This window comes from Haliaeetus leucocephalus, unplaced genomic scaffold, assembly GCF_000737465.1.
Source record: "Haliaeetus leucocephalus isolate CR32 unplaced genomic scaffold, Haliaeetus_leucocephalus-4.0 Scaffold149, whole genome shotgun sequence".
NCBI classification, from domain to species: Eukaryota; Metazoa; Chordata; class Aves; order Accipitriformes; family Accipitridae; genus Haliaeetus; species Haliaeetus leucocephalus.
The window spans coordinates 1,459,863-1,484,579 of record NW_010972585.1 but is presented as its reverse complement, the minus strand read 5'-3'; the positions used below and the strand labels follow the sequence as shown (position 1 = coordinate 1,484,579).

General features: G+C 42.5%; 1 protein-coding gene across 1 annotated transcript in view; it reads left to right on the top strand.

Moving 5' to 3' along the window:
* The window catches only part of LAMA4 (laminin, alpha 4), a 104,000-nt gene that overhangs the window by 14,050 nt on the left and 65,233 nt on the right, over nucleotides 1–24,717 (top strand). Inside the window, exons 2-3 of the mRNA XM_010561672.1 lie at nucleotides 9,348–9,449; nucleotides 21,557–21,681. Of these exons, the coding sequence (XP_010559974.1) occupies nucleotides 9,348–9,449; nucleotides 21,557–21,681 (227 nt within the window). The remainder of the gene's footprint in view (nucleotides 1–9,347; nucleotides 9,450–21,556; nucleotides 21,682–24,717) is intronic.

The following is a 24,717-nucleotide window of genomic DNA, read 5'->3' as shown; positions in this document are numbered from 1 at the left end:
CAAAGGCAGATTACCTGCTGAGGCACAGTGCTCAGATATCTTACATGTACCTGTAAAATATGTACTGTCTCCTGGGGACAGACAAAACCAGCATAGCTCTAACCTTTACCAGTTAAATTCATCCCAAAACTCACTTAATGATGTTTCTCAGCTGTAGTCAATATTTGCTGCAAAAGCATTTCCAGCAAAAGCCGGTGAGCTAGCGCCCATGAGTTCCCCACGCACAAAAGTGGAAAAGTCTAAGCGTGAAGTACACCGGAGCATCACACACTGCCTGGATGGGCACAACATTGGCTGGATAAGACGTGAGATGGGGATAAAAGCTTTTGGCAGTTCATCCCCTGCCAGAAATAGGGCTCCATCTCCGTAACTTAAAGACGTGTCCATGTAGACCATTCAAATCAGAGCATTAATTAATAAACACAATTCAGTCTGGTAAACGCAGTGTCTGATGCACCCAGTGCAGCTGCCTATGCATTCAGAAAAGAGTGAAATGCATGCAGGTTCTCCTGTCTGCTGACCGTATACAGCAAGTGCAGTTCATAGGTTTTCTAGTGAACGTGAGAGTCCATCCAGTCCTCTGAGACCAAGGCAGCAACCAGCATGGCTGAGTCAGCAGCAGGGTCCTGCAGAGCAAATATAGCTATATGCTTTCCCCCCACTTAACCCTTGTACATCCCCATGTACACACACACTTTTGAGACCCCCTGCAGTCACAAGACACTCCTAAATATTACATATGCTGAAAGCTCGAGCCAAAATTTAACCTCCAGCAGTTAAGCACTTTTTCCATGGTCAGTAAAGTGCATGGTGGCTGTGTAAGAGGGCAAAGAGCGCGGGGCTCCTGAGTGTGCTGCGCACCGGTAGCATGGGCCAGCACCGAGCTGCAGTTGCACGCAGTGCATACTGTACATCTGCTGGGTTTTATGTTTTGGCTACAAATGGAGAGAGGTTTCTCCTGCAGGTCACCAAAGGCAGGAAGGTCAGGACAGTGGGGTGCAGTGTTATCACAGCTCTTTTTGTTTGCGTAGCTTCCCCAGCAGACTGAAGAAGAACTAAATCTTTGTGTCTATGCTTATGAATTACATGTCTTTGACCTGAGGAATTTGAATCGTCTGTTACTTTGCACCCAGGGAGCAAGATGGTCAAATGTCCATCAGTCTACAACTGGCAGTCTGGATTTTAGAAGTCCATGTTTAAACGCACTGAAAGTCAATTTTGTCCTGAGCTGAAAAGCAGATGTAGAAGTCATGTTGGCGCCCTCAGTACTTTCTTGCTGAATGAAACACCAGAAGTAGACTTGTATATCTGTCCAAGGTAAAGAAGATTGTTTTGTAGTTAATGATTTCCAAGCACGATAAGCCATACAATTTGTGCCTGCCCAGAGTGGTTTTAAGCTAGGATGTCCATGGAGTCAAACACTTTGTTTATTTACATCGCAATTTGGCAAAGCAGTATTTTTTGTGCAGCAAAAAGTGTTCCTTTTGGAGGGAACCAGAAGGTGTCCTTAGAATGGGGTTGTGCTCCTTTCTGTGCTAGAGCTTTGCGGTGTAGTTATTTGGGACTAGTAGTCACTAGTTCTGGAGATTGTCAAAGCCACTCACAGCATGAGCGCTCTTCTTTCCAGCTGTATCTACAGTGCTTAACCCCACCTTGAGCCAGGAATGAACACAGCAGCACTAACATGATGGCAGGGATAAGTTTTGCTCTCTGTAAAATGGGATAATCTTATATCTCACAGGCACGTATCAGAACTAAAGTCATTGCAGTGAGCACCAAGTATTTTGGATGACGATACAAAGTCTTAATAATTTCTTACAGATTTCTTTCCTAAACACGTTCTATGCTGCCCAAAGCCATCAAGTTGAAGCAGGACTGAGCTACTAACAGCAATAAAATCAATTTCCAGATAGTAAATGTCCAGTGGTGTTTTAAAACTCTTCCTAAGAATTATAGCTTTACTAGATGTGCTAGCATATATGTATGCTTTCAGCCTTCCAAAGAAAAACAAACATATCTCAGAGATGGGCTGAAAAGATTCTGTTTGCAGATTTTTTAATGCACAAGTATTCAGTGGTGAAGGTGCCACCAGTGCAGAGTGATATAATACAGCTTCCTTGGAGACCGACCTGTAAATATCAGAGGAGACGCTGTCTGGACAAAGGGAAACACTCAAGTTCATGCTCTGAACTTGCCAGAATCAGCCTAACTCAAATGTAGAAAGAGAATCGCTCAGACCTGTCAGACCCCAAGGTTTCCTTTAGATGCATCCACTTTCTCTACCTGAAGATACTGACTGGTGGAACAGAGCGTCAGGAGCCTTTGCACTTCTCCAAAGGTACAGGGTGTCCAGCAGTTTGGCCAGATCTATGGCACAGCAGTCATAACCTGGACACTTCTACACAGCACAGCACATCTGACATGTGCAAGATGTTTTATTTCCCTGGACTTTGTACGCAGTACAGGCACCTACACGTGAGCTAGCCCTCTGAGTCCCCCTTCACAGTCAGTAGAGAGCAACCAGCACAGCTGACCTACTTTAGATGCATTTTAGTAGAGAAGAAACTAAACCGTACAAAGGGTGTCTAGCTGGCTTCTTCCCATGTGGATGTCTCCACGTTGAAGACTCCCAGCCTGCTGTGGTTTGGGCTTTACACAGCCAGTCCTACGCAGCTGCAGATGTTGCTGGCCAGGACACCCCCGTACTTGCACGGCCACAGCTGTGTTAGCACGGCACAGCACCTGGGGCACGGGGCTCCTCTGGGCTTCAGCCTGGGACTGGCTTCGGGGCTGACATAGGCATGCCAGGTGGGATCTGCCGAATGCTGAAAATTCGGCGTGCTTGCTGTGAGCGCTTGGCCAGGGGTTGGGTATTTCTGAACGTGAAGACCCTATTGTAGGTGAGAAAGAGCAGGAATCTCTTCGGAAGAGAGTCCTACCCATTCTGAGGAGACCAGAGAAATTGGAATAGCATCAAACGTACAGTAGAGGACTTCTTTCTCAGACTTGTTTCTCTAATGTTCTTATTTCTAATAAATAATCATGTAAATGAAAGTACTGGGAGATATTCAAGCACGAAAACATCTTTAATTTTAGGAAGGGCAGTAGGCTGTTTATCTCAAGTTGACCTAAGCAAACAATCTTCAAAAAGGCCTCAGAACTGTGGCTGCCAATTCCAAATACTGCTCATAAAAAAATAAACAAAAGCAAGCATGTTTGGGTTGGGTTTGGAAATGTCCCCAAGGAGCAGAGGGCTGTTGTTTCCATGGCAATGCCATGCACTTCCAGCAGACTGGTCTCTCTTTTAGACACATGGATTTTAAAATGGGTGGAGGATGTTTAGAGTATTCATTCACCCCTGTATAGCAAAGGATGGAGAGTTTCAGGGTTAGAGTATTATGTCAAGTCCTAAACTTCTGTTTGGCTAAACTGTTCCTTCCAGACAAACATTAAACCTTGATGGGAAACTGTCAAGAAGGGAAGAACCCACTGCTCCACTCAATTTGTCTGATTATTTTCACCAATGCATTAAAAACCTGGGCTTTATTTACTCATGTGTCCTAGCTTGACAGGCATCTGTGGCTGATACTGTGCCTGTTATACCAGACAGAGGAGCAACATTTTTCTCTTTTCATTTCCCTGGGCTTTGAGGTGAAACTTGATAATGTTCAAGTAGAGTTTGTTTTCTTTTCTTCTTCTTTCACTCCATAACAGACAGTGAGGACTTTTGAGGGTCCCACAGTTCTGAAACTGTTGATCAATCAACTTCAAGTGATAAATATTATTATGCAAATAATTCACAGTATGCCACAATTCTCCATAGATGTTTGGATTGAGAGATAGCCTATCACACCAGACTTCACAGTTCTCGGACTAAAGCTCCCTTAAGAATATGTCTTCTGACAATATTTTTACCACCTTTACAGAACAGGTCAGACTGCAGAAAAATGGAAACTTGAATGCACAAAAATCTTTTCAAAATGAAACTATATGTCCAATGAACTTGCTACACCATCAAGTTAAAGCAGGTGAACAAGCTGTGGTATGCCAGCTTAGCCAGAGGTAACTATCGATGTATGTGCTTGACCATCACCAGATGACAGGTAATGAGAATTAATTTAATTCTCTTCCACTGAAGACTAAAAAAGCATGATCAGGAACAGTTACTGTGACTTGGGTAGCATACCATAAATTATGCTACAGTCATTTGTCTAGCCTCTTGGCCTATGAAGAAGTAATTTGAGGGGGCTGCCAGAAACTAAAAAAATGTGCATTTCTGCCTCTTGGCATCAAATATCACCCTTCTACACAAAATACAGGTGTTTATGGCACAGGGTAGAACTTCTTTGTATTTTTGCAGGTAGATTTGGGATATTAGGTTAATTAGGTTAATTTTCATTTCATCGCGAGCCCATGAGTTCATAGGATTCAACTGTGCCCAACCTGCACTCACTTTTACTATCCTGAACAGACCTTTGAAGTGAGAATCTACTAAGTAATAACGTTTGATCTTTGCCTTCATGTCTGAACATCCACGCAGTGCACTGAGGATCCTTCTCAGACCTGGAAGGAAGCACATCTTTTGACTCCATCTCTAGCAGCAAAGACCACAAGACTGCTGGCCAGCTACAACCAAGTCTCAGCTGACGCTAAACTTAGCAGTGATGTGGCAGCTCATGTGCCATGACTGCTACTTTGAGTGCTGTTCTTCAGCTTCAGTTCCCCAAGCGCACCAGCTGTCTCCTCTTTTAGGATGGTCCTGGAGACAAGCACCATCTTTGTCTTCTGGGTTTGCTTTGAATCGAATGTAATGAGATTCCTGGCCCAAGACTGGTAGGCATGAGTATAATGAATATTACAAAGGCTGAAATGTCTTAATGTAGACTGTTTAACCCTGAATCACATCCTTTCAGGCACCCCAGCACTCAAGAGAAAACTCGAAATAACAAACACTGGTGTGGATCCAAGGGAGCCTTTTATTGTGGAAGGAAGAGACCTTTTGTGCTTTTATACCTTCACAGGAAAGTCACAAGTTCCAATAGTAACTGAAGAAACATGCCATGTTTTCTTACCATTAGATGAGTCAATGGCTACATCTGTATTACCAAATAAAGCAGTGCGAGGACCTCCTGGTCAAGTAGCACAACACAGCTCGTGTTCACATGCGAAAGCTCTCTCTGTGTTTGCCCAGAAAAAAACAGTCCCACACAGGCTTCCCTGTGGGAACACATCCTAACAGAGATGCCATGCTCTGAGCTGTTCCTGGACCTTGTCAGGAAAATCACAACCTGTCAAACAGCAAAATCAAGGCAGAAAATTAACCGTCAGTCAGTATGGACGATCATAAGCCAGTGCCTGAAACCATGCCTTGCCCTTCTACATCTGGCTGGTGCAGATGTAACCACAGAGAACACTCCGTGCATGCTACCAGCACAACACTCTTCTTTTGGGAAAAGCAAGCCAGAAGAGGCAGGGTCACAGCAAACATAGCTACCCTGGCACGGCTGCACCGCTACTACTAGCTGGCAGCAGGGAAGGAACGGGGACCAGATTCTGCCCTCAGTTATGGAGGCACAAATCAGGAGCAGCTGCAATGAAATCAGTGGAACTGCTTGAATATAATATGGGAGTAAACTCATACCCTGTATATGCAGATTGTCTTCCATCTTCAGTCCCATCTTGCACCCATACCAACAGAATGGGCTGAAGAAACAGAATATGACTACAGGCTCCACAGCGCTTTCAGCACTGCAGCTGGTTCTTGTTTTTAAGGAATGTAATAATTAAATTCAGATGCAAATAAAATAACTGGGGAAATAAAGGCACTATGAGTGTAAAAGATTTTCAAGAGCTCAGCAAGGTCCACATTAGATTGGACTTTTCAGCTTCAACTGGAATGAATGTTGTCCCTCGGGCAAAAAAAATCTAATAACTGTGAAGACATAATTGCTAATGCAGACCTAGCATTTTGGCCTACTAATTGTCTTCGCCATTCAGAAACAGACAGTGGACAGAAATGTTCCTCACTCAATTGCCTACATAACGATTTTTCAGGCAGGATATTTCCATTTTTTCCAGACCTGTTTGTGCTTTGTGTGCAATTATTTTGTGCTCCCAGAACATTCGGCCATTTGAATCCCTCAATTAGCTCAACACTCTGACACTTCTTTTTATAAATACGATGTTGGCTTACACCCTGGAACAACTAACCAATCACTCCATTATCACTAGTAGGGCAAGGAGCAACAAAAACATATCAGAATAATTGAGAATGCCTGAGAAAACTTCTGAACCCAAAGGAAACAATCTGGATCCCATTTTCCCCTCATTCCCACCTCCCTCATAGCACTGATTGTCAATACCTCATTACTGGTTTAAATTGATGCAACCCACTGTTTAAAATACTGTATTAAAATAGTGAGCATCAGGACCTTCCAAGTTTTTGTGATGAATTGAATAATGTGGGGAAAAAATGTTGCCAAAAAATACCCAGGTGACTTAGGACCCTGTGTCTCATTTTCAAGACGGGCTCTGACAGCGAGAATAGCAGAGGCACCCAAAACTGAGGCAGATGTCTTGAGGAACTGAGAAATGTGTCTGCTCATAATAGGAGGTAAACTGGTTCCCAGTGGACTTCAGCAAAGACTGTACAACCCTGCCCATACAGCTGGAACCAGTGACGTTGCACTGAACTGCACCTACCTTGTTACTGCTGGGTGAGTGCTCGATGAAAGCTCACTCATGGCTGCAGTGCAGGCTTACCCTTAATCGAAGTGTAGGGGAGATGATCTTTATGGCTGACTGAAGGATTTGCATTGTCACCTTTACATGCACTCATACCTTTCCATTGTTCATATTCACCATTGTAAGTAAAAAATTATTCTGCTTAGACCTGCAAAACCAAGAAAGCTTTTGGGCAGACACTAATGGACCAGCTAGGGCCACCCACCAGTTGAGGGGCATCAGAGAATATAACATGCCTTAGATCTGTATGGGTGGAGAGAAATACTGCCAAGACAGACACTGGGATAAGAATCTGTTTTCAATTGAGAAACTAACTGTCTCCCTTCCACAGTGTGTGGCGTAATCGTTCAGCTGAAATCCTTAGTCTGGTGGAAGCCAGTCCTACAGCTCTGTGTTTAAGAATAAACAACTGAAAGAAACAAGCAGTACAAATAGATAGTATTCCTGCTGTCCCAAAGTGGCTATGGTATGAAGGTTTTTCCTCCTAGGAGCTATTATCTAAGAAAGTGTTTCCAAAGCAAACCAGATAAAATATTGTGTGTAAGAATCTTAAAGACAACTGAGTTTTCCATTTATGTTCATCTCAGCTTCTCACAGCTCTCTGGGATAAGATTGGATTCATGATTCATTTGTAAACCTCATTTTCAAAGCTCGTTGTTAGTCATCTCGTAAGATACTTTATTTTCTAAACAAGCAGCTTATCTGGCTGGATAAAAGTATCTAGCCACCCTTGAGAATGGAAGCTGACATGCAGATGAATCTCGGGATTGCTCACTCTTGCTACACAGTGCTCCGCAGCTCTAACGACAGCGACGTGCAGATGTACAAGTTCAGGTCCCAGAAGCAATTTGGCCATAGCACTGTGCCAGGGTTAATTAGCCACAGCACCAACAGGGCTATTCGGCAAGACTACTCGCGGGCTAGTTTTTGCAGCTGGTGGAGGTATCACTGAGCAGTGCTGCATTTGGTATTGTAGACCTGCTGTTCATGTCAAAGCTTACATCAGGCATGAGAAGCGATGGTTAGCTCAGTGCAGGAAAGAAATCATCCTTTATTTCAGGGCAACCTAGGAAAAAGAGGGAGACACAAAGGAAATCTAATCCTAATTAGATCAGTACAATATAGTAAGAAGCCTCACAGCTCATACAAATGCCAGGAGGATCATACCCTTCTGATTTGCTTGAACTTCCCACTTTTCCCACTTTTTTGCAAGGGTAAGTGACCTCAAGAGCCACAGAATACACAAAGTGCTGTAGAGGCAGTCACAAAAAAATATTGCAGGAGAGCCTGGCATATCTCAGGCTCTGACAGCCGCCTCAGGGATAGTGTTTGTAAATGCTAGCAGAAACAGGGTGTGCTAAATTTCTGGAGATCTAAATTACACGCTAGGGCCTTCACATCAGCTCTGCAACATCATTGCAAGAGTTAGGCAAGGGTAAGAGATTTAGGATCAAAAAATTCACGATTCTGCATGGATCTGACATAACACACGTGACACAAGGAGACTGCATAGGGTGAGCAGGTGCTGCCTGAGTAGCAGAGGTTGCTCCTGAGGTCAACCTGTCCGTGTCTCACCAGCTTTGCATAATGAGGTAGAAGTTCCTCAGAGGAGAACAAGAATTTACACATACCATATCAAATGAAAGCTATCCTCTTTCATTTTCTTTTTATTTTCCAGTCTTAAAGTCTTCATTTATGTTTCTGATTCCTTATGTTATTCCATTAGTATTAGTAATTAGTATTATTATATACTATATATATACTATACTATAAATAGTATTAGTAATTAATTAGTATTTAAAAGAAGGTGATTTAGATATTTACAATCTTCTGTTTAATTTTGATAAGCTTTGGTAAGTTATCAACAATACTAAATTATATACACCAGGCACAGCCACACATTTAAGAAATAACAAGAAAAATTTACCTTTCATACAATCTCCCCCCCCCATTTATTTCTTATGTCACATGAAGAATGATGGGAGAACTGCTGTACCTCCCTGCGACAGATTGCTTCCTGCAGTGACAACAGGTTATTGCTGGCACATCTCACCAGTCCCACAGACAGACCTGCGTTGGTAGCCTCCCACAGCAGCCAGCCAGCTTTCATTCAGAAGGGCATTATCTTTGTAGATATGTTTCTGCCTCCTCTAGGCTCTTCATCCAAAGCTCATCAAAGCTTTGATGTAAAGCAAATTTCTAAAGCTTTTCTTCTTTAAGGAAAAGGTATTCCTTTCCTATAGATACACCTTCTTTACTGAAGAAGGATCACCATTTCTATTTAACTCATCCTCTGGTACAAAATGCGGTAAGAATCTGCCAGCACCTCACCCACGGGCAGGGAACCGCTGCTGGCCAGGGGCAGGACACAGGCAGGAATGCTGACAGCTTAAATACTGTAAGGCAAAAAAGCCAGCACCGGGGCAGGGAGTGAAAGAACAGACTTGATTTCAGCAGCGTGTGTGTGGTCTGCTATGATGGGGTTGTGCAGTGTGCTCCGGGGAGACCTGACGGTTGTAATTCTTGCTTTGCCCTGCCTCTCAACCAAATCTAACTCTCCGAATACATATGCATAGGAAACACTTTTTCTTTTTTCGTTGCAGGGATGCCAAGAAGGATTTTACCGTACCAGCTCAGGAAAATGCTCTCCATGCAACTGTAATGGTAATGCAAACAGATGCCTTGATGGATCTGGAATCTGTGTGGTAAGGAATTCCTGTGTTCTCCGCTGGTCCCTCACTGAATAACAGTACCTTTTTTTAAAAAAGATAACACGAACCGTTTCTCCTTCTTTCACTCTTGCATGAGGCTTCACATGAAGGAAATATTTCCCAGGCAAACCCAAGAAACCATGGTCTGACTCTTCGATTAACACCAATGCTCAATTTCAGTACACAGCAAAAGCAGTGTCTAGCACAGGAGCTTTTTGCTGAAGAGCCATCGTAAGTAGGGCCAAAAGCAATATATTAATAAGATTATCCTAGCCAAATTTCATTCTCACTTACTTAAATTATGTCTGCAGATTCAAAACAGTTCCTGCTTGCAGTATTTGTGAGAGTCAGTATGCTGGGGAAAATTTTTAGTCCATCAGAAATATGGAAAGAATTTTGTATACCTCTGGAGAAAAAAATGTATAAATTCAAAGACTTTTCATTCTCCCCTTTATGAATACAGTGCTGTAGATTGTATAAACAATTTACAATGGTGAGTGACCCCTGTGAGTGTATATACATGTGTTATCCATAGTAATTCTGCTGCATGGCAGCCTCCTGCTGTGAAGGAACAACATGAGGAGGTTGAAATAATACACCAAGGGAAGAGCGTGTTGAACTCCAGGGTAGTATTACAATTTCCCGTATGTTCGATCTCACTCAGTATCAGCTTATACAGAAAGCTGTGAGTTAGGATTAGTAGTTGATCACTTGTAGCTTCAGAGCAAAAATCAGTCCAGTAAAACTACCCCAAATTACTAGTGGGCAATCAGAGCAGTAATACACTAAAAAAAGGATGGAAGTTAATAATGTAATGTATCTAAACCACATAGCAAGAGCTAGGCACTAGTGTACTTTTTACAGGCTTGTAAAGCAGGAGTAGAGCCCAGAGCTCCTTGCTCTGCCATGTGTTGCTTTTGACAAGCCATAAACCTTTGCCCTCAGTTTGTCTCTTCATAAAACAGCCTGATAATATTCACATACTTTGTGTTGTTGCAGCTTCTATCAAGTTTTCAGTTATACAAATACATAAAGCCATGCTCCATGGCATATTTCCTACCATTTTTATTTCTGTGGGAGAAAGACAGTGCAGCTGTTCAGCCCAGGAACAATTATCATGGCTTGGCCACTGTAGCGTGCTTAGGACTGGCTGGTTTCTGCAGAACACATTTTGGCTTAGTGTTTTAATATTAAATTTTTAAAAGTGGTTTTACACTGCAGGCATTCCCAGCTATTCTCTTTCACATGCACAAGGCTTTTGCTCACTGGATGATTGTCCCCTTAGTGTCAAGTGACAATGATGCCAAGAGGAAATTTCTGATGGAAGATTTGGAAACAAGAGAGAGAGCTTGACAAATGTCTGCTGATGATGACTCTGGTGACCAGAGAGTTTCTGAAGTGGAATATATGAGGTAGGGAAGTGATTATATCCTCAGTTTACAAACATGCAGAAGACTTGTTTCCTAACTTCTACAAAAATAAGGCCAATGTCAAGAGTTCAGGGGGAAAAAAGAAAAAAAAACAAAAAAAAAACAAAAACAAAAACAAAAAAAAAAAAAAACAAAACAAAAAAAAACCAAAAAAAAAACCACAAACCCAAAGTTACTGTATCAGCAGGAAATAATCTGAAAGTATATGTGCATTCCTGACTGGCATTTCTCTGGGATACTAAATTCTTGGAACCAGCCAGGTAGTAAAGAACAAAACTAAGAGCTAAACCCCAGTTTACTACTTGAGTTCAAATAAGCCATTTGATGGCTTATGTGAATGATTTAAGAAGCCATTAATCTCAGGCCATTTACTTCTGAATAAAGAGGAACAGAAAAAAAGGCTTACGTGAAATAAGAGTGAAAGAAAGAAGGAAAGAGTGTGGTGCAAGGAAAGAGCAGAATGAAAAGAGTTTTTGAAAGTTTGATAGCATAAAACAGAACCAGAGATGTCCATGGGGACTGCAGTAACAGGACTTTACTGAGGATGTGGAAATTTTTAGGGAAGACTGAAGAAATCAGTAAACTACAAAATGTGACACAGAAAGCCTGGGAGAAGAACAGCTTAGAGAAAGAAAGATGCAACTTGAAGTACAGCAGAAAGAAGCGTGTTAGATGAATGAATGCAAGTAATTTGGGAAAAGGAGACTTGATGGTTGATAATGTGATTTGTATTAGAATCAGTGGACAAAGCAGCCTTCCCTAAGGACCGTTCTGGAGAAGCACAGGAACGGATCTGGCCAAAGCCTGCTGGGGCTGAGACTGGGGCAGAAAGGAGTAGGTACCTATATGGCTGGGAGTTTCTGTGAAGAGATGGGACCACAAGGTATGGAGAGCTCACTATTTTCTCTGTCCTCAAATTTCTAGGCAAATTACTCCAATAATTCTTGCAGTGGTAATCACCACACCTGATAGTAAGCCATAACAAAGAGAGATATTCTGTATTTATCCCATATTACTATTGTTGTCATCCTCTGTTTCTATCAGTATAAACCTGCTATCACCCTGCTTCTGATACGCAACAGTGTTCTAAAGTTCTATCACTTATGGACTCTCTACTGGCACCACATGTTACCCTAACCATGAGTCAGAGGTGTTACGGAATGTCTTTAGCACAAAATCTTTAGAAGAACTGATGTTTCCCAGAGTTAAAAGTTTCTATGTCTGCATGTTTATTCACACAAGGGAATGATTTAAACATGAAAAAAAATCATTTTTTAAAGTTAACTCTGCTAACAATGACAGAAGACAACATGAAAGTAATAATAACAGTGTTCAGTTGGTAGATAATTATTTTTTATATTAAGTAATAACTATGCTACAAGAGCTGAATAAATGAATAAGGCAGTATGAAAATGAAGAAGTACTCTACTTCAAAAGGGATGAAATATAAGGGTCAGACTCTATACAGTGCTCTAAGACCATCATATTATGCAAATCCCCCAAATCAATTTGGCAAATATAGTTCCCACAGCATACAAATTAATGAAATTTTCATTGGCCTCTGCCCTGAATTTGAAATCAAGTAAAATTAAACCCCTATTAACAATGCCTTAGGGTAAAGTACTCACATCTTTAATTTCTGCTGACATAAGTATCTATCTTAGGTTTCTCTTTCAAAACTTGTCTCAGCTTATTCATAGAGTGTAAATCAAATCCACAAGTCTTTAAAAGCTTATTGAGTGACACAATCAATGAATCAACAAACTCATTAGGTAACCAGACAGAAGAAATTATTGCAGACAGAGCCTTTCTTGCATAGATGTCCACATAAAACTGGTGCAGAAATCAATCACATTGTCCCGTGATTAAAACCGAAGAGCCACTCAGTCCACTTCATTAGTATAGAAAATCACCCAAGTGTTAGAAGAAAAGCAGCCAGCAGAGTGTAAGCTCCATTTATCATATAATATCATAGAGATGTCAAATAACGCCTCATTTCAAAGACATTATCTGGTGATACATGAAAGGTTAGTAGAGGAAGAAACACCAATATTTTGTACTGATTTTAGACTTTGGACTTTTAATGTAACTTTCTCAATCCTAGCTAAGACAAGGAAAGGAAGTCACTTGTAGGACCCTCTAGCTTTTGATTTTGGAAACACGCATATATGTGATGTTAACTGGGTGAAACTGTAACACCTGCAAGTGGCAGTCTGCAGACAGTGATGTGTGTTTCTCCTGCATAAAGCCCATTGGGTTTTGCTGCTAACAAGATATGAAGAAATTAAGCGAATGTTTTGCCTCCTTCAGAATCCCCCAGGCTCTACCCCATCAGCAACCTACAGCTGAGCTATTCCTTTACAGCACCTCCACTGAGGGTTCAACATTTGAAAATTCAGACATGGGAGTGGGCTTCAAATGACTTGACAGCTGAGTAGAACATCAGAGCGGCCATGATGGTCAACTCTGAAATGAGTGGCATATGGAGGTGAAACAGCTTGTCTAAAGCAATGAGCTCTCATATCATATGCAACTAATATAATGGGCAGGGCTTCACCATACTAAAAAATGTGATTGCATACACTAGGGAAGGAAGTTGCTTGAGGTGACTGCAATGTGCTATGGCAATGACTCCAGACAAACACAGTAAAATGGATTGAAAGGTTGAAAGGATTTAAAAATTACAAAGCTGGATATCCAGACAAAATTTTTGTTGCACTGATCTATCAGTGTCCTTTCTGAGGTTTCTGCTGTTGATCTTCATAAAAGCATGAAAACACGTGAAGCAGAAGAAGTAAGTCTGGAGACAGCATTATAGCAGAAGGTGAAGGGTAAATTTGTTGGTGTCTACCTAAAAATCTCTAAGTAAGTGCTTTGTTATCACCTCAGTGCCATATATAAATAAATAAATAAACATGACCTTTGGGGAAGAAGAAAGACCGAAGGATCATAACAGTGGAGAGGATAAATTCACTGGTATCCTTTCCAGCCTTTTATGGAATTTTTTTACAATCAAGCGCATTGTCGTGTAAGTGATTTGTGTTTAAGCGTTTGGGTTTACAGCTGAGTGGAAAGGTTGGAATGGATTTGGCAGTTCTGCCCGAGAGGATAATATGTTCCACATGATTGCCAAGGCAGGTCTGGAGAATCGCCAGTGGATCTACAACCATCCATCAAGCATGAGCAAAAAGCAGCAGGGAGCTAGTAAAATTCTCCAGCTTATTAGGTATTTCTGGCTTCATGAAGAACCTTGCAGCTTACAGCTCACTGTTTCTTTCTGTAAAGATGGACTACATCTATCTTTAGTGACCTTGGTGATACATGTTTGGAAAGCTAACCAGAACTACAGCAGACTGGTGCTGAAGTGCAGCCCTTCTCTTCTCCAGAGAGTTTTAGTATGCAGTAGTTGTCAAAAGCATTTCTGTTAATAGAGTCATTTTCTCAGATACAGACATTTCCCTCTCTCTTAGCTGTGTTTAAACTTAGTATTTGTTGTCCTAACTGGTTTACTATTGAAAACTTGCAACAGTGACCCCCAACACGCGACCACTTCATTTCCATTCCCCATGCAGCCTGTGTAAGAGGCACGTAGGAAGTCAGGCCAAGACTGCGAGGAAGGGCTGCTCTTGCTCTCATGCCTGCTCAGCTGCATTTCCCACAGTTAGCTAAGACAAGTGATGCATTAAGAAAGTAGAGGGCCAGGTGGTTTTGGCAAAACATCAGCTCCCACTTTGTTCATTAATACAGGACAAGTTCTACAAACCAAAACTTTGACATAGAGGGGGTATGTTGACCCAAACTGGACCAGGAACTGAGTTTTGTTGCTGTTCTCATTATTTTATGTAGACAGTTGTCCTTACTTCAGTAAAAGTTGTGCAATACTTAGTGTTTCCTTTTAGTGCCTCATCTCCCTCTTCCATAAGAAATTCTGAAATTTAACACTGCATCTCATCCACACCGGCTGGAGAGAGAAAGCTTGAACTCATAAACCTCAAAGAGTAAAAGGATAAAACACGTACATCTCCTGACTTTCAAGTCATTATGCTGAAGTACTCTTTTTACTACTATTATTTGGGGACAGCAATGAGTCCTGGTGTGCTGGCATGGGCAGTGCTATGCAGTTCTGTAACCTCAGATATGAGTGCATCTCCCAAATTTGGGGAAGTCTAAATCTACATCCAGGTATTATACCTCAGGCCAACCTCCAGTGGCCCAGCAATAGATACAGACAGATTGCACAGCAATGTAAACCATTTGCATCTCTTTACCTGTATAATTTATTTACCCTTGTGCAATCTTTCTGCATTAACAGTTGTTATGAGACTATCTTTCAGAAGAACAAGAAATAAGGGAGGGAAAAAAAAAAAACCAAAACCCAACAGTTCCTACTATATTGTAACAATGACTGTTTTCAGCTGCAAAGTAATATTCAGAATTTCCAACCAGGGTTTGAGGACACTTCTGGATTTCACAAATAATATGTGAACACCCCCCACACACACACTAGGATTTGGTTGTTGTTTTTTTTTGGTCATACTAACTTCACCAGAGGTAGGGATGAGTATTAACATTTGGTTGCCCCTGGAGAGTCCCCATACCATCCAGCTTTAGGTGCCTAACACAGGTGCTCTGCACCACTCTGTGGCAGGTCCTGTCTTTCTTTAAGTTTAGAGGGTACACAGAAAACCAGTCTGTTATCTGTTTCCTATTGTGGAGGTCCAGCCTGCCTAAATTGCACTAGGTGTTAGCCATCTGATGAAATAATTTCAATAAAACTGCCTAACTGGCACATTTAATGAAGCTGGTGCCTTTGAAGGTCACTAGAAAGAGCTATTCTTTCCTAAGTTCAGGTTCCTAAATTAAGGTGGGGTAGATTCCCACCTCTCAGCTTTTCACTTGTATTCATTTATGGAAAAGCATGTTTCTCTTGTGCTGGGAAACTTGTGCTAGTACCATTGCCTGAAGAGAGTCGACAGACTTTTCATTATTATTTGTGCACAGGGTATTTTCTGAGCAGAACTGCATCACATGAAGTGTTCTATGGTCTCAGAACAGTGGTTCTAGCTTTACTTTCCAAGGAAATGAGTTCAGGAGCTCAGTGCTGACAATCATTCCTAAGTAACACCCCCCAGCACCTTTTCATGTGCTTTTCATGTGTGTAAAGTATAGATAGTTACAGTAAGGGCCAGGTAGAAATGCTCTGATTTGTGGTACTTAGTAAGAGCAGAGTAGTTGGACCAGGGAAAGCATTTTCTAACATAGGAAAACACACTCCAGCCACCCTCTTACTTGACAGGCTGATGATGATGTACTGATGGATGAATGTGGTGTGCTGTAGCCTCGTATAGAAGCTTTTAGAAGCCAGGCTGCTATTCTATTGGATTACTTCCTCTGAAGCTGAAGTGTCCATGAGGAAGGGACATCTCTGCCTTGACTTTTGCTTTATGAAAATAAAGGTTGTATTAACACAGGCATATGGAAAGAATTGAGCTTAGTTTTAACTTACTGTAATTTGAAACAGTTTACAAAAAGCAGAGTATTATAGAGCCTAGTTGCAATACTTCTGACTGCATGGTGGCACCTGTTTTCATGATCTTTACCATGTCTCACTCCATTCTGTACAAAGACAGGCAGCAAACTTCTGCTAAGCTTCAGTGTTTGATGACCTAAGATACATTATCACTGCATATTTTCTAGAGATTTTTACTTCAGTCTTCCTTGGTTTTCAAAAGAAATCAAAACAAAACCTATATACTGAGTTTCTTTATTTGAAAAAGTAGACACCAATATCAGTAAACATATTTCTACAATTTTGTGAGTACATTTGAATGAACCACTGAGACAGGGAAGGCCATGAGCAATCCCATACGTAGTCTGATTTATAACATCAACCATAAATGATGGCTTTCGTTCTAAAGCATGTATGAATACCAGGACCAAGAGTAGCCCTTGTAACTCTTACAGCAAAGCACTTCTTTAAAATCCAATTTCACAAAAATCACCATAAATGGAATTCCATTTTTTTCCTCATCATTATTTCTCTGTCAAAAGTGATCCATTTAGAAGCAAAACACTTTTCTCAAACTACCAAGCCAGTGTCACCCGGCACTGAGAATTACCCATGAGCTGCAGGGAGGGTGTCCTCCCTGCCTTCAGAGATGTCTCATAGGCTTATTGCAGTCAGCAATTTTGTTGGAGATGCAAGCTAATGGAACATAAAATATAAGGATGCTTTTTTTTATCACCGTAAAAATATGATTCTAAATACCCACAGGAGTTCTGACTTGGTAAGTAAGATAAAGCCTCTTTTACATAATCACTAACCAGAGAAAAACTACAAAAGTGCCTCAAGCACTCAGCTAATGGGGTCTTTGGGGTAAAAGGGCCTTTTAGCACTTCCCTTCAGTTTAGAAGATGAAAACCACTGCACATTTAAGGAGCAACATTCGCTGCCCTGCTCTGTTCATCACAATAGTATCTGAGCTTTGGAAACCAAGAACAGACTTATTCTGATAATACCCATGTGTCGTTTGGAGAGCTGAGGACAAGAGAGGTGAAGTGAACTGCTCAGAGCACAAACAAAGAGCGTGATGAAGGCTACAACTGAACGGAGCCTACCTGAGCTTCAGATACAGGAATGCTCTTTCCCTTCGAGCACTCAGTGCCCACGCTCTCATCTCTCCCTTGTGGTACATTAACATTACTTTTTCATTGAATAATGACAAATGCAAACTATTTTTGAAATGGTATTAGCCTTCCAGTGCCTTCTGGCTCACACCGTGTCCCTTGCGGTTAGTGCTTTCTCGCCAGAGAGGAGTGCGAGATCTGGACATCTCCCCGGCAGCTGCCTGCCGCTCTGCCCTCATTTGCTCTCAGTTTCTCTGCTCTCACCAAGTTTCTTTGCTCCTCCTCCTCTTCCTCCCAGTCAAGCTTTCTGTATTCTCTCATTTTAGAGCCTTTTAGTTAAAATAACCTTCTGGTTTTCTGTATACTAAATACTCTCTTCTTTACTACTATGAAAACCCACCTTTAGCTCTAAGCTCTACAATTACTAGTGTCTAATCTATTTAAAGCTCCATGGAAAAAGAAATTTACTTTTTTCCTTTCCTTATCTTATTCTACTTGCTGTAGAGTTCTCTGGCCAAATCACAGCCTTGTAGAAATAAATAATTGCTGTGCAATGGATTCTGTATGACTACAAAACATGCAGCAAGACAAGCAAAGTCTTCTAGAATCAATAAGGGTCTGAGCTAAACTAGAGAGTCCTAACTGGGAAGCTGTAATTGGTTTCAAATAAGGAACACTGGCTAAAAAAACATGAGATGTGCTTTCACAAGGGTGAGTGTCCTTGACTAAAATTACACTTTTCAATGCAGATTGATGATAAATGGACACAGGCTTAGGGAAAAAAAAAACAAAAAAAACCCACACCACCACACATCAATGTTGCCAGGACAAAATTCTGCCACTAAATCAAAGTTACAATACTTGGGTACAAAACTCATTTAGCAACGCCCATGAAAGTGAAATTTGACCATTTTTTTTCATTAAACGTCTTCCCTAATCACATTCCTTTCTCCTCACACTCTTTTCTTGAAAGAACACACCATGTTTGGAGTAGAAAGTGAGTTTCAAATCTGTAGGGACTGGCTCAGAGGAAAAATCAGTAAGCTGAGCTCGCCCACTCACAGCCCGGCACTGCTGAAGAAGCTCCGACTGCAGAGAGGCCAAGGTGCCCCTTGTCCCATGCTGGGGAGCTCCCTCTCGCTGTGAGCGCTCCTAAAATCCCACACCCAGCTTCCCTGTTATTCCAGGGACTGCCAGCTGCTGACAGCACAGTGAGTTCTGTAATGGGATTAAATGACTCCTAGAGAATAAACGGGGGCATCGCGGTCATTTCCTAGCACCTGCACGAACTCTGAATGTAGCACAAGAGGTCTCCTCCGGGGCTCGACCGAAGGTCTCTGCAGCCCATATTGGATCTCCAGCGGTGGCCATAGGAGATGCTCTGTGGGGCAGGGACCTAGCCTGGCCTGTTTCTGAAGTCTCTGCTTCGTACTCCCCCAGCATCCACAACTGCTGTATTAGGGTATGTTAGAGGGTACATACCTCCTTGAGTCCTTGTAACATCCATTTATGAATCTGTTGCCCATGAGTTTCTCTAGCAAACCCCTTTTTGTCCCTGCAAATACCGTCACCTCCCAGCAGCAAGTTGCAGAAGCTTCTTACCTTCTGTGTACAGAAATGCCTTTTCAAGTCAGTGCCCCTCAGCTCTTGTATTGCAGGATTTGGGTGAACTACGGTCCTGCATTCAGCTTATTTACCAACTTCGTAATTTCACATAACCCAAACACTTGTCAGCCTTTGTCTTTGTTCTGGGTTCAGCTAGGATAGAGTTAATTTTCACAAGAAGCTGGGAGGGGACACAGCCAGGATAGCTGACCCCAACTAGCCAAGGGGATATTCGATACCATATGATGTCATGCTCCGTATATAAACGGGGGGAGCTGGATAGGGGTGGGAAACTAGGCTCAGGAACAGGCTGAGCATCGTGTTCCAGGTGGTGAGCAATTGCATAGTGCATCACTCGCTTTACATATTCTTTTATCAGTATTGTTTTTGTTGTTATTATTATTATCATCCTTGTATTGTCCTATTAAACTGTCCTTGTCTCAATGCACGAGTTTTTACCTTTTTCTTCTGATTCTCCTCCCCATCCCACTGGGGGTGGGGGAGGAGTGAGCGAGCGGTCTCGTGGTGCTTTGTTGCCGACTGAGCCTAAACCACAACACTCTCCCAGCTGAGCAGCCCTAGCATTTTTGGTCTCTGTTTGTAAGATACTGGTGAACACTGAGCAAAACTGGTCTTGGCCCCAAGGCCTAGGAGATCCGAACAGTGACTCTTCCCAATACTGAAAAGTGACTGTTAGATCCTACCCTTCACTTCCTAGCCTTTATCAGCTTTGTGTTCCTAAAAGGAACTTTTTTCAAGTCCCCTGACAGCATAGTTGGCTTTTTTTGGAAGTTCAGATATGTTATGTCCTCTGGTTCCCCTTCATACACTTGCTTATTTGCACCATTATACAGCAGGTTAGTGAAGCAGGAGCTCCTGAATCATCCTTAGTCATGTATTCAGAGATCTTCTTCTTTATTATAGACACTGTCATCTTACCAAGGATGGAAATCATATCCATTAGTCTGCAGTTCCCATGATCCACTGTTTGTAGGTCAGAAGAGGAAAGAATCAAGCATGCTAACCCAAAACCACAGCAAATATGCACTGACAGAGTAGTTCTCCACATAATTCTGACATGAAGCTGACTCCTGCTGCCTCGAACCTTGCACAGCTGTTTGCATCTGGACTGCATCAGTACAAAGTGGTGTAACTGGAGAGATCTGAATCAGGGACATTGAAAAACTCATTGCACAGTTGCAAGAAAGAAAAGTATTTCTGCACCCTTCCTACTCTTCTAAAGCAATTTGGGCGAGACAGCTAGAATTTGGAGGGTTGTGGGGTTTTGTTGACAACTTGTGGGTATTTTGCTGAAGTGGAAACAGGGACAGGAGTCTGCCGGAGTCCCGCAGCGTGCAGGAGCACTGTTCATGCACTCTGCACCAGTCACCTGCTGCCTTGCCTTGTGCCTAGAGGAAAGACCACATAACCTGTGGCATCTAAGTGTGTCCATTTGCAAACCAAAAGATATAACTATGCTTACTTAAGCTTGCAGGACTTACAAATTCTATTTAGAATTGTTTATAGCAAACCTTGACTTTTTTTGTGATTGAAAATATTATCTGAGAGGCACAATTTTGTGCCTAGCAACAGGAAATATTTTGCAACAAATATTTTGTATATGAATTACCACAGCTTGATTTACTTCCACGGAGCCCCAACAGTATCAGCTGATGGCCAGTTTGTCTCTGCATGAGGAAGCCTGTTTCCTCACAAATAATAGACTGTGGAGATGAAACTCGCTTATAAAGTGACTGACATTTTGCACAGTTGATCTGTATTTTATAGAAAGGCCACTTATAGAAGACTCCTGCTTCTTCCCTCCATTAAGTGGACCTCCTTTAAGGCTGAGAACAAGGAGTAGTGATAACACATCCCTTCATGCTGTAACGCTTTTCATCTCAGGAGAAAAACCTCAGAGCCACTGGTATATTAGCCACCATTTGCAGGCAGATTCCCCTGATGCTCTTTTCCAGTTATCATGTCCAAGAAGCAGCCTCGCTGAAACTTATATCTAGGCTGAAATCTGTTGATAGTATTTACCAGCAGATATTTTTCATTTTGTTTTGCTGTCAGTAAAAGGGGCTTTTTCCTGCTGGCACATGCAATTAAAAAGAGGACTGCCAGCTACACCTGAGTACCGCTGACATCTCTGCTGACAGGCAGTGCTGCTTCTGCTCCAGCACCTGGCAGGCACATATGTCTGTTTTGTCCTGTACCGCACCTTGCCAACACTTGCTGGCTGGCCGGTGTAATCATTTATAGCATTTTTATTTGCAGCAGTGCTAGCCGATTTGGCTGCATCTGTCAATGCCTTGAAGGGTTGGGGTCTGGCATCAGCCCCTATTCTGTCTGGCCGGGTCTTCATCTAAATGATTTCATTCTGAATTAGGCAGCACCTCCGTTTAACTTTCACCGCTCTTTCTCTTTCCACTGAAGGACTGCCAGAGAAACACAACGGGACAGCACTGCGAGCAATGTCCAGACGGCTTCATCGGTGACGCTGTCAGAGGAGTGCCCACGTTCTGCCAGCCCTGCCCCTGCCCCCTGCCAGCGCTTGCCAAGTACGTACTGAGTCTTTGCTTCTCTTTGATTTGGGCTGGCTCTGGCCCTTTCCAAGAAGGGGTCAGCATCCCTTCCTGGATGCAGGATACAAAGGCTGCTGCCCTTGCCAACCGGGGGGAAATAAGAGGACTACCAGCTGCTCACATTTATAACCACAGGAAACAGCATTTCATTTAGAAGGTGTAAAATATCCTTAAGTGCTCATATCAGTTCTTACCAAGAGGGGGGAGGAAATATTTTAGCAAATTCAAGCTCATCCTCTTTTATGTAGGAGAGATTATTCAGTTGTCTGGTTACTTTTAAGAATCCCGTAAAGACTAATTCCCAAGGAAGGTGGCATCAGGGATGTATGTGGCTGAGACAGACAGATAGAAAGATGTGTCTATGACCTCTGGAGGATAAAACGAACCACAAAAAAAACATAGCCTGGCAGTCTCCTGAGTCAGCAGCAGCTGGATCTGGTTAGTACAGTAACAGCTGAAAGGAAAGGGCTGGACAACCCTATGACAGGTACAACACCCCTTCAGCTGATGCCCAGCTACCTTCAGGTAAGAAACTCTGAAGCCTGGCAGAAAACAAAGACCAAGCCAAAGAGCTCCAGCTATTAGCTGCTTTGTGCCTTCAGAAGAAACAAATAACTGCAAACCGTGACCAGCTATTAGAAACTGTTAGTGGCATGTCAGTAACGCAGCTGAAAGAAATTATCAACTTCCTCTTGCTTGAGGTCCGTGCTCTGGGAGAGAGGCATCCATGCAAATCCCACTCTAGTGCACAGAGGAGGTGCTAGTAAATATTTGCCAATGGGTTGAAGCTATTTTTTAGCGAGCTACATACTCCCCTCGCGTTGTTTCCCATTCTGCTTTCAGCAGGGCTTCTCAGCAAAGGGGAATTTCCTCACCGTATTTGTTTGCCGTTGCTACAGGATTACTCGTACAGCCTTAAGGTGGGATGAGCTTGAGCTGCATTTTGCTCAGCGGCTCAGTGGCACAGGCTCAAAATGGCAATGGAGAAAAATCATCCTGGCCAAACTTCCGCAGATCACCTCTTGGCTTTCGCAGTGAGCTGCAGACATGTGAGGAGGGCCGTGGGGTGGAGAACAGATATTGTTGAAAAACTGCAGCTTTGCCTGGATTAGAGAGAAAATCCTCCAGAGACGGGGGAAGAACATGGCTTTGCTCACATGTAGAAAGGCTTAGGAGTGAGCGAGCTCACAGACAAAGCAGCAGACCTCTTCCTCCAGTTTCAGTAGCGGCTGTAATGCCAGAAATAGAAATACAAAGTCGGAAGCAGTGTTTTTTCCTCAGCAAAGGAAAGTGATATTTTTTTTAACCTGTTGGGCTCAGAGCAGCCACTTTGGAGTAAGGAGCTGTTCTCTCAACCACAACCTGGGCTGCACATGCCTGAGGCACCATCGCACAAGACCCAGTCCCTACCAAGCAAGGTCTATTCTGTCCTCCCTACAGCGCCGTTTGATAGAGCACGGTCTGCATTCACCCAGCCCCCTGCCCAGTCCTGCAGCCCACCGGGCTCTGCAGCACTGGTCCCCGAGAGCGGGCAGCTGGCCGGCCCACCAGTCCGGCAGGGCTTGGTGCGGTGGGACCAGCGGGGACCTGCGCTGTCTCTGCCAGTGCTATGGCAGATGGGGGCAGAGGACAAGCAGCTTTCCCTGCTTCAACATGCTCCTTTAGCCCTTCTGCTAGGGGACATAACACCTCTCCTGTTCCAGACCACTAGAGATAAGGAAGCCCCAAACCCAAAAGGACAGCAGCACGGGATTGGGAAGGGAGAAAAAAGGTTGCAGGGAACCTGAATGCAGAGGCTTTGACATTAGCAGCAATATAGGAGTTGCATTTGATGATCCTCGTGGTCCCTTCCATCTCAGGATAGTCTACGTTCTGTGATATGTCACCCCTTTAAAACTACCTTAGTAAAAATGCATTTTGATTTTTCAGGGTTTTTCACTCAGAAAAGTCCTGAAGGCAATAGTTAAAGGACATCCAATCCCAATTTGCCTCTTACCCCTATTTAAATAACATGCAGATACTGCCTGTTCAGCTTTTGCATGAGAGAGACCTGACCACAGCAATAGCCTTCAGCTGGGGCTGGAACAGGCAAATAATAATGATTGAGCAACATTCAGCCTTGCATAACTAAATTCAAAGAACAACCATTCTTTCTTTTTTTTTTTTCATTTTTCCTCCATTAACCCTACTCCATTTATATTAAGGCAAAACAGTAACTCTACCAGAAAGCAGAGAAGCAGTAAAAGCCTTAAATAAAGAACATCCAAAGGATGTTGCTTTGTACTCTGTTTTACTTTGGAAATAGCCAGTGAATTCACAACAGTTAAACAAAGTGACAAAATATGTAAACTGACATATTTTTTCTTGGGATTCATCTGTGTGTATCTAGATTTTCTGACCAGGCTATCGTCATATCTGCTATCCTGGAAACTTTTGGAATAACTTTTGGACATTACACATGAAGTGTAAATGTCATCTCTTTGGAATAAAAAAGGAGGATGGAGATTGCTTCACAGTCCAGCAGATGTTACTTCTTTTCAAACCTGAGGGATTTATATGAACTTCTTTTCCCTAAAAGATCACAAAAAACATAAAACTTCAGGAAGGCTTTAGTCTTATTTCATAACTTAAATCCACAATGTGGTTTTTTCAACTACATGAAGGAATTAGCCTCTGTGAAAGAAGAGGAAGACTGCCAAATTGTTAGGATTTTCTCAGTATGTTCTCATAAAAGCTTTACAGAAGTTAATTTGTGAATTCTGTGAGCAGAATCTCATTTTATGTTCTCTCTGGTTATATGAAATATTTTGAGGCAGCAGAGATCCAGACACAGATTTATTTGACACTGGTTCTCCAACCAGCTGAGAAATGCTGGTGGGAACAGAAATATGCAGGAATTCTTGTCACCTTTCAATGCTGCTCATTCCCGGAAAAAGCAGTGCGTGGATCATGCTCTTTCCCATCTCTCCGAGTCTTTTGTTCTTCTGTGTGAAAAGGATACAGCCTGGCCAC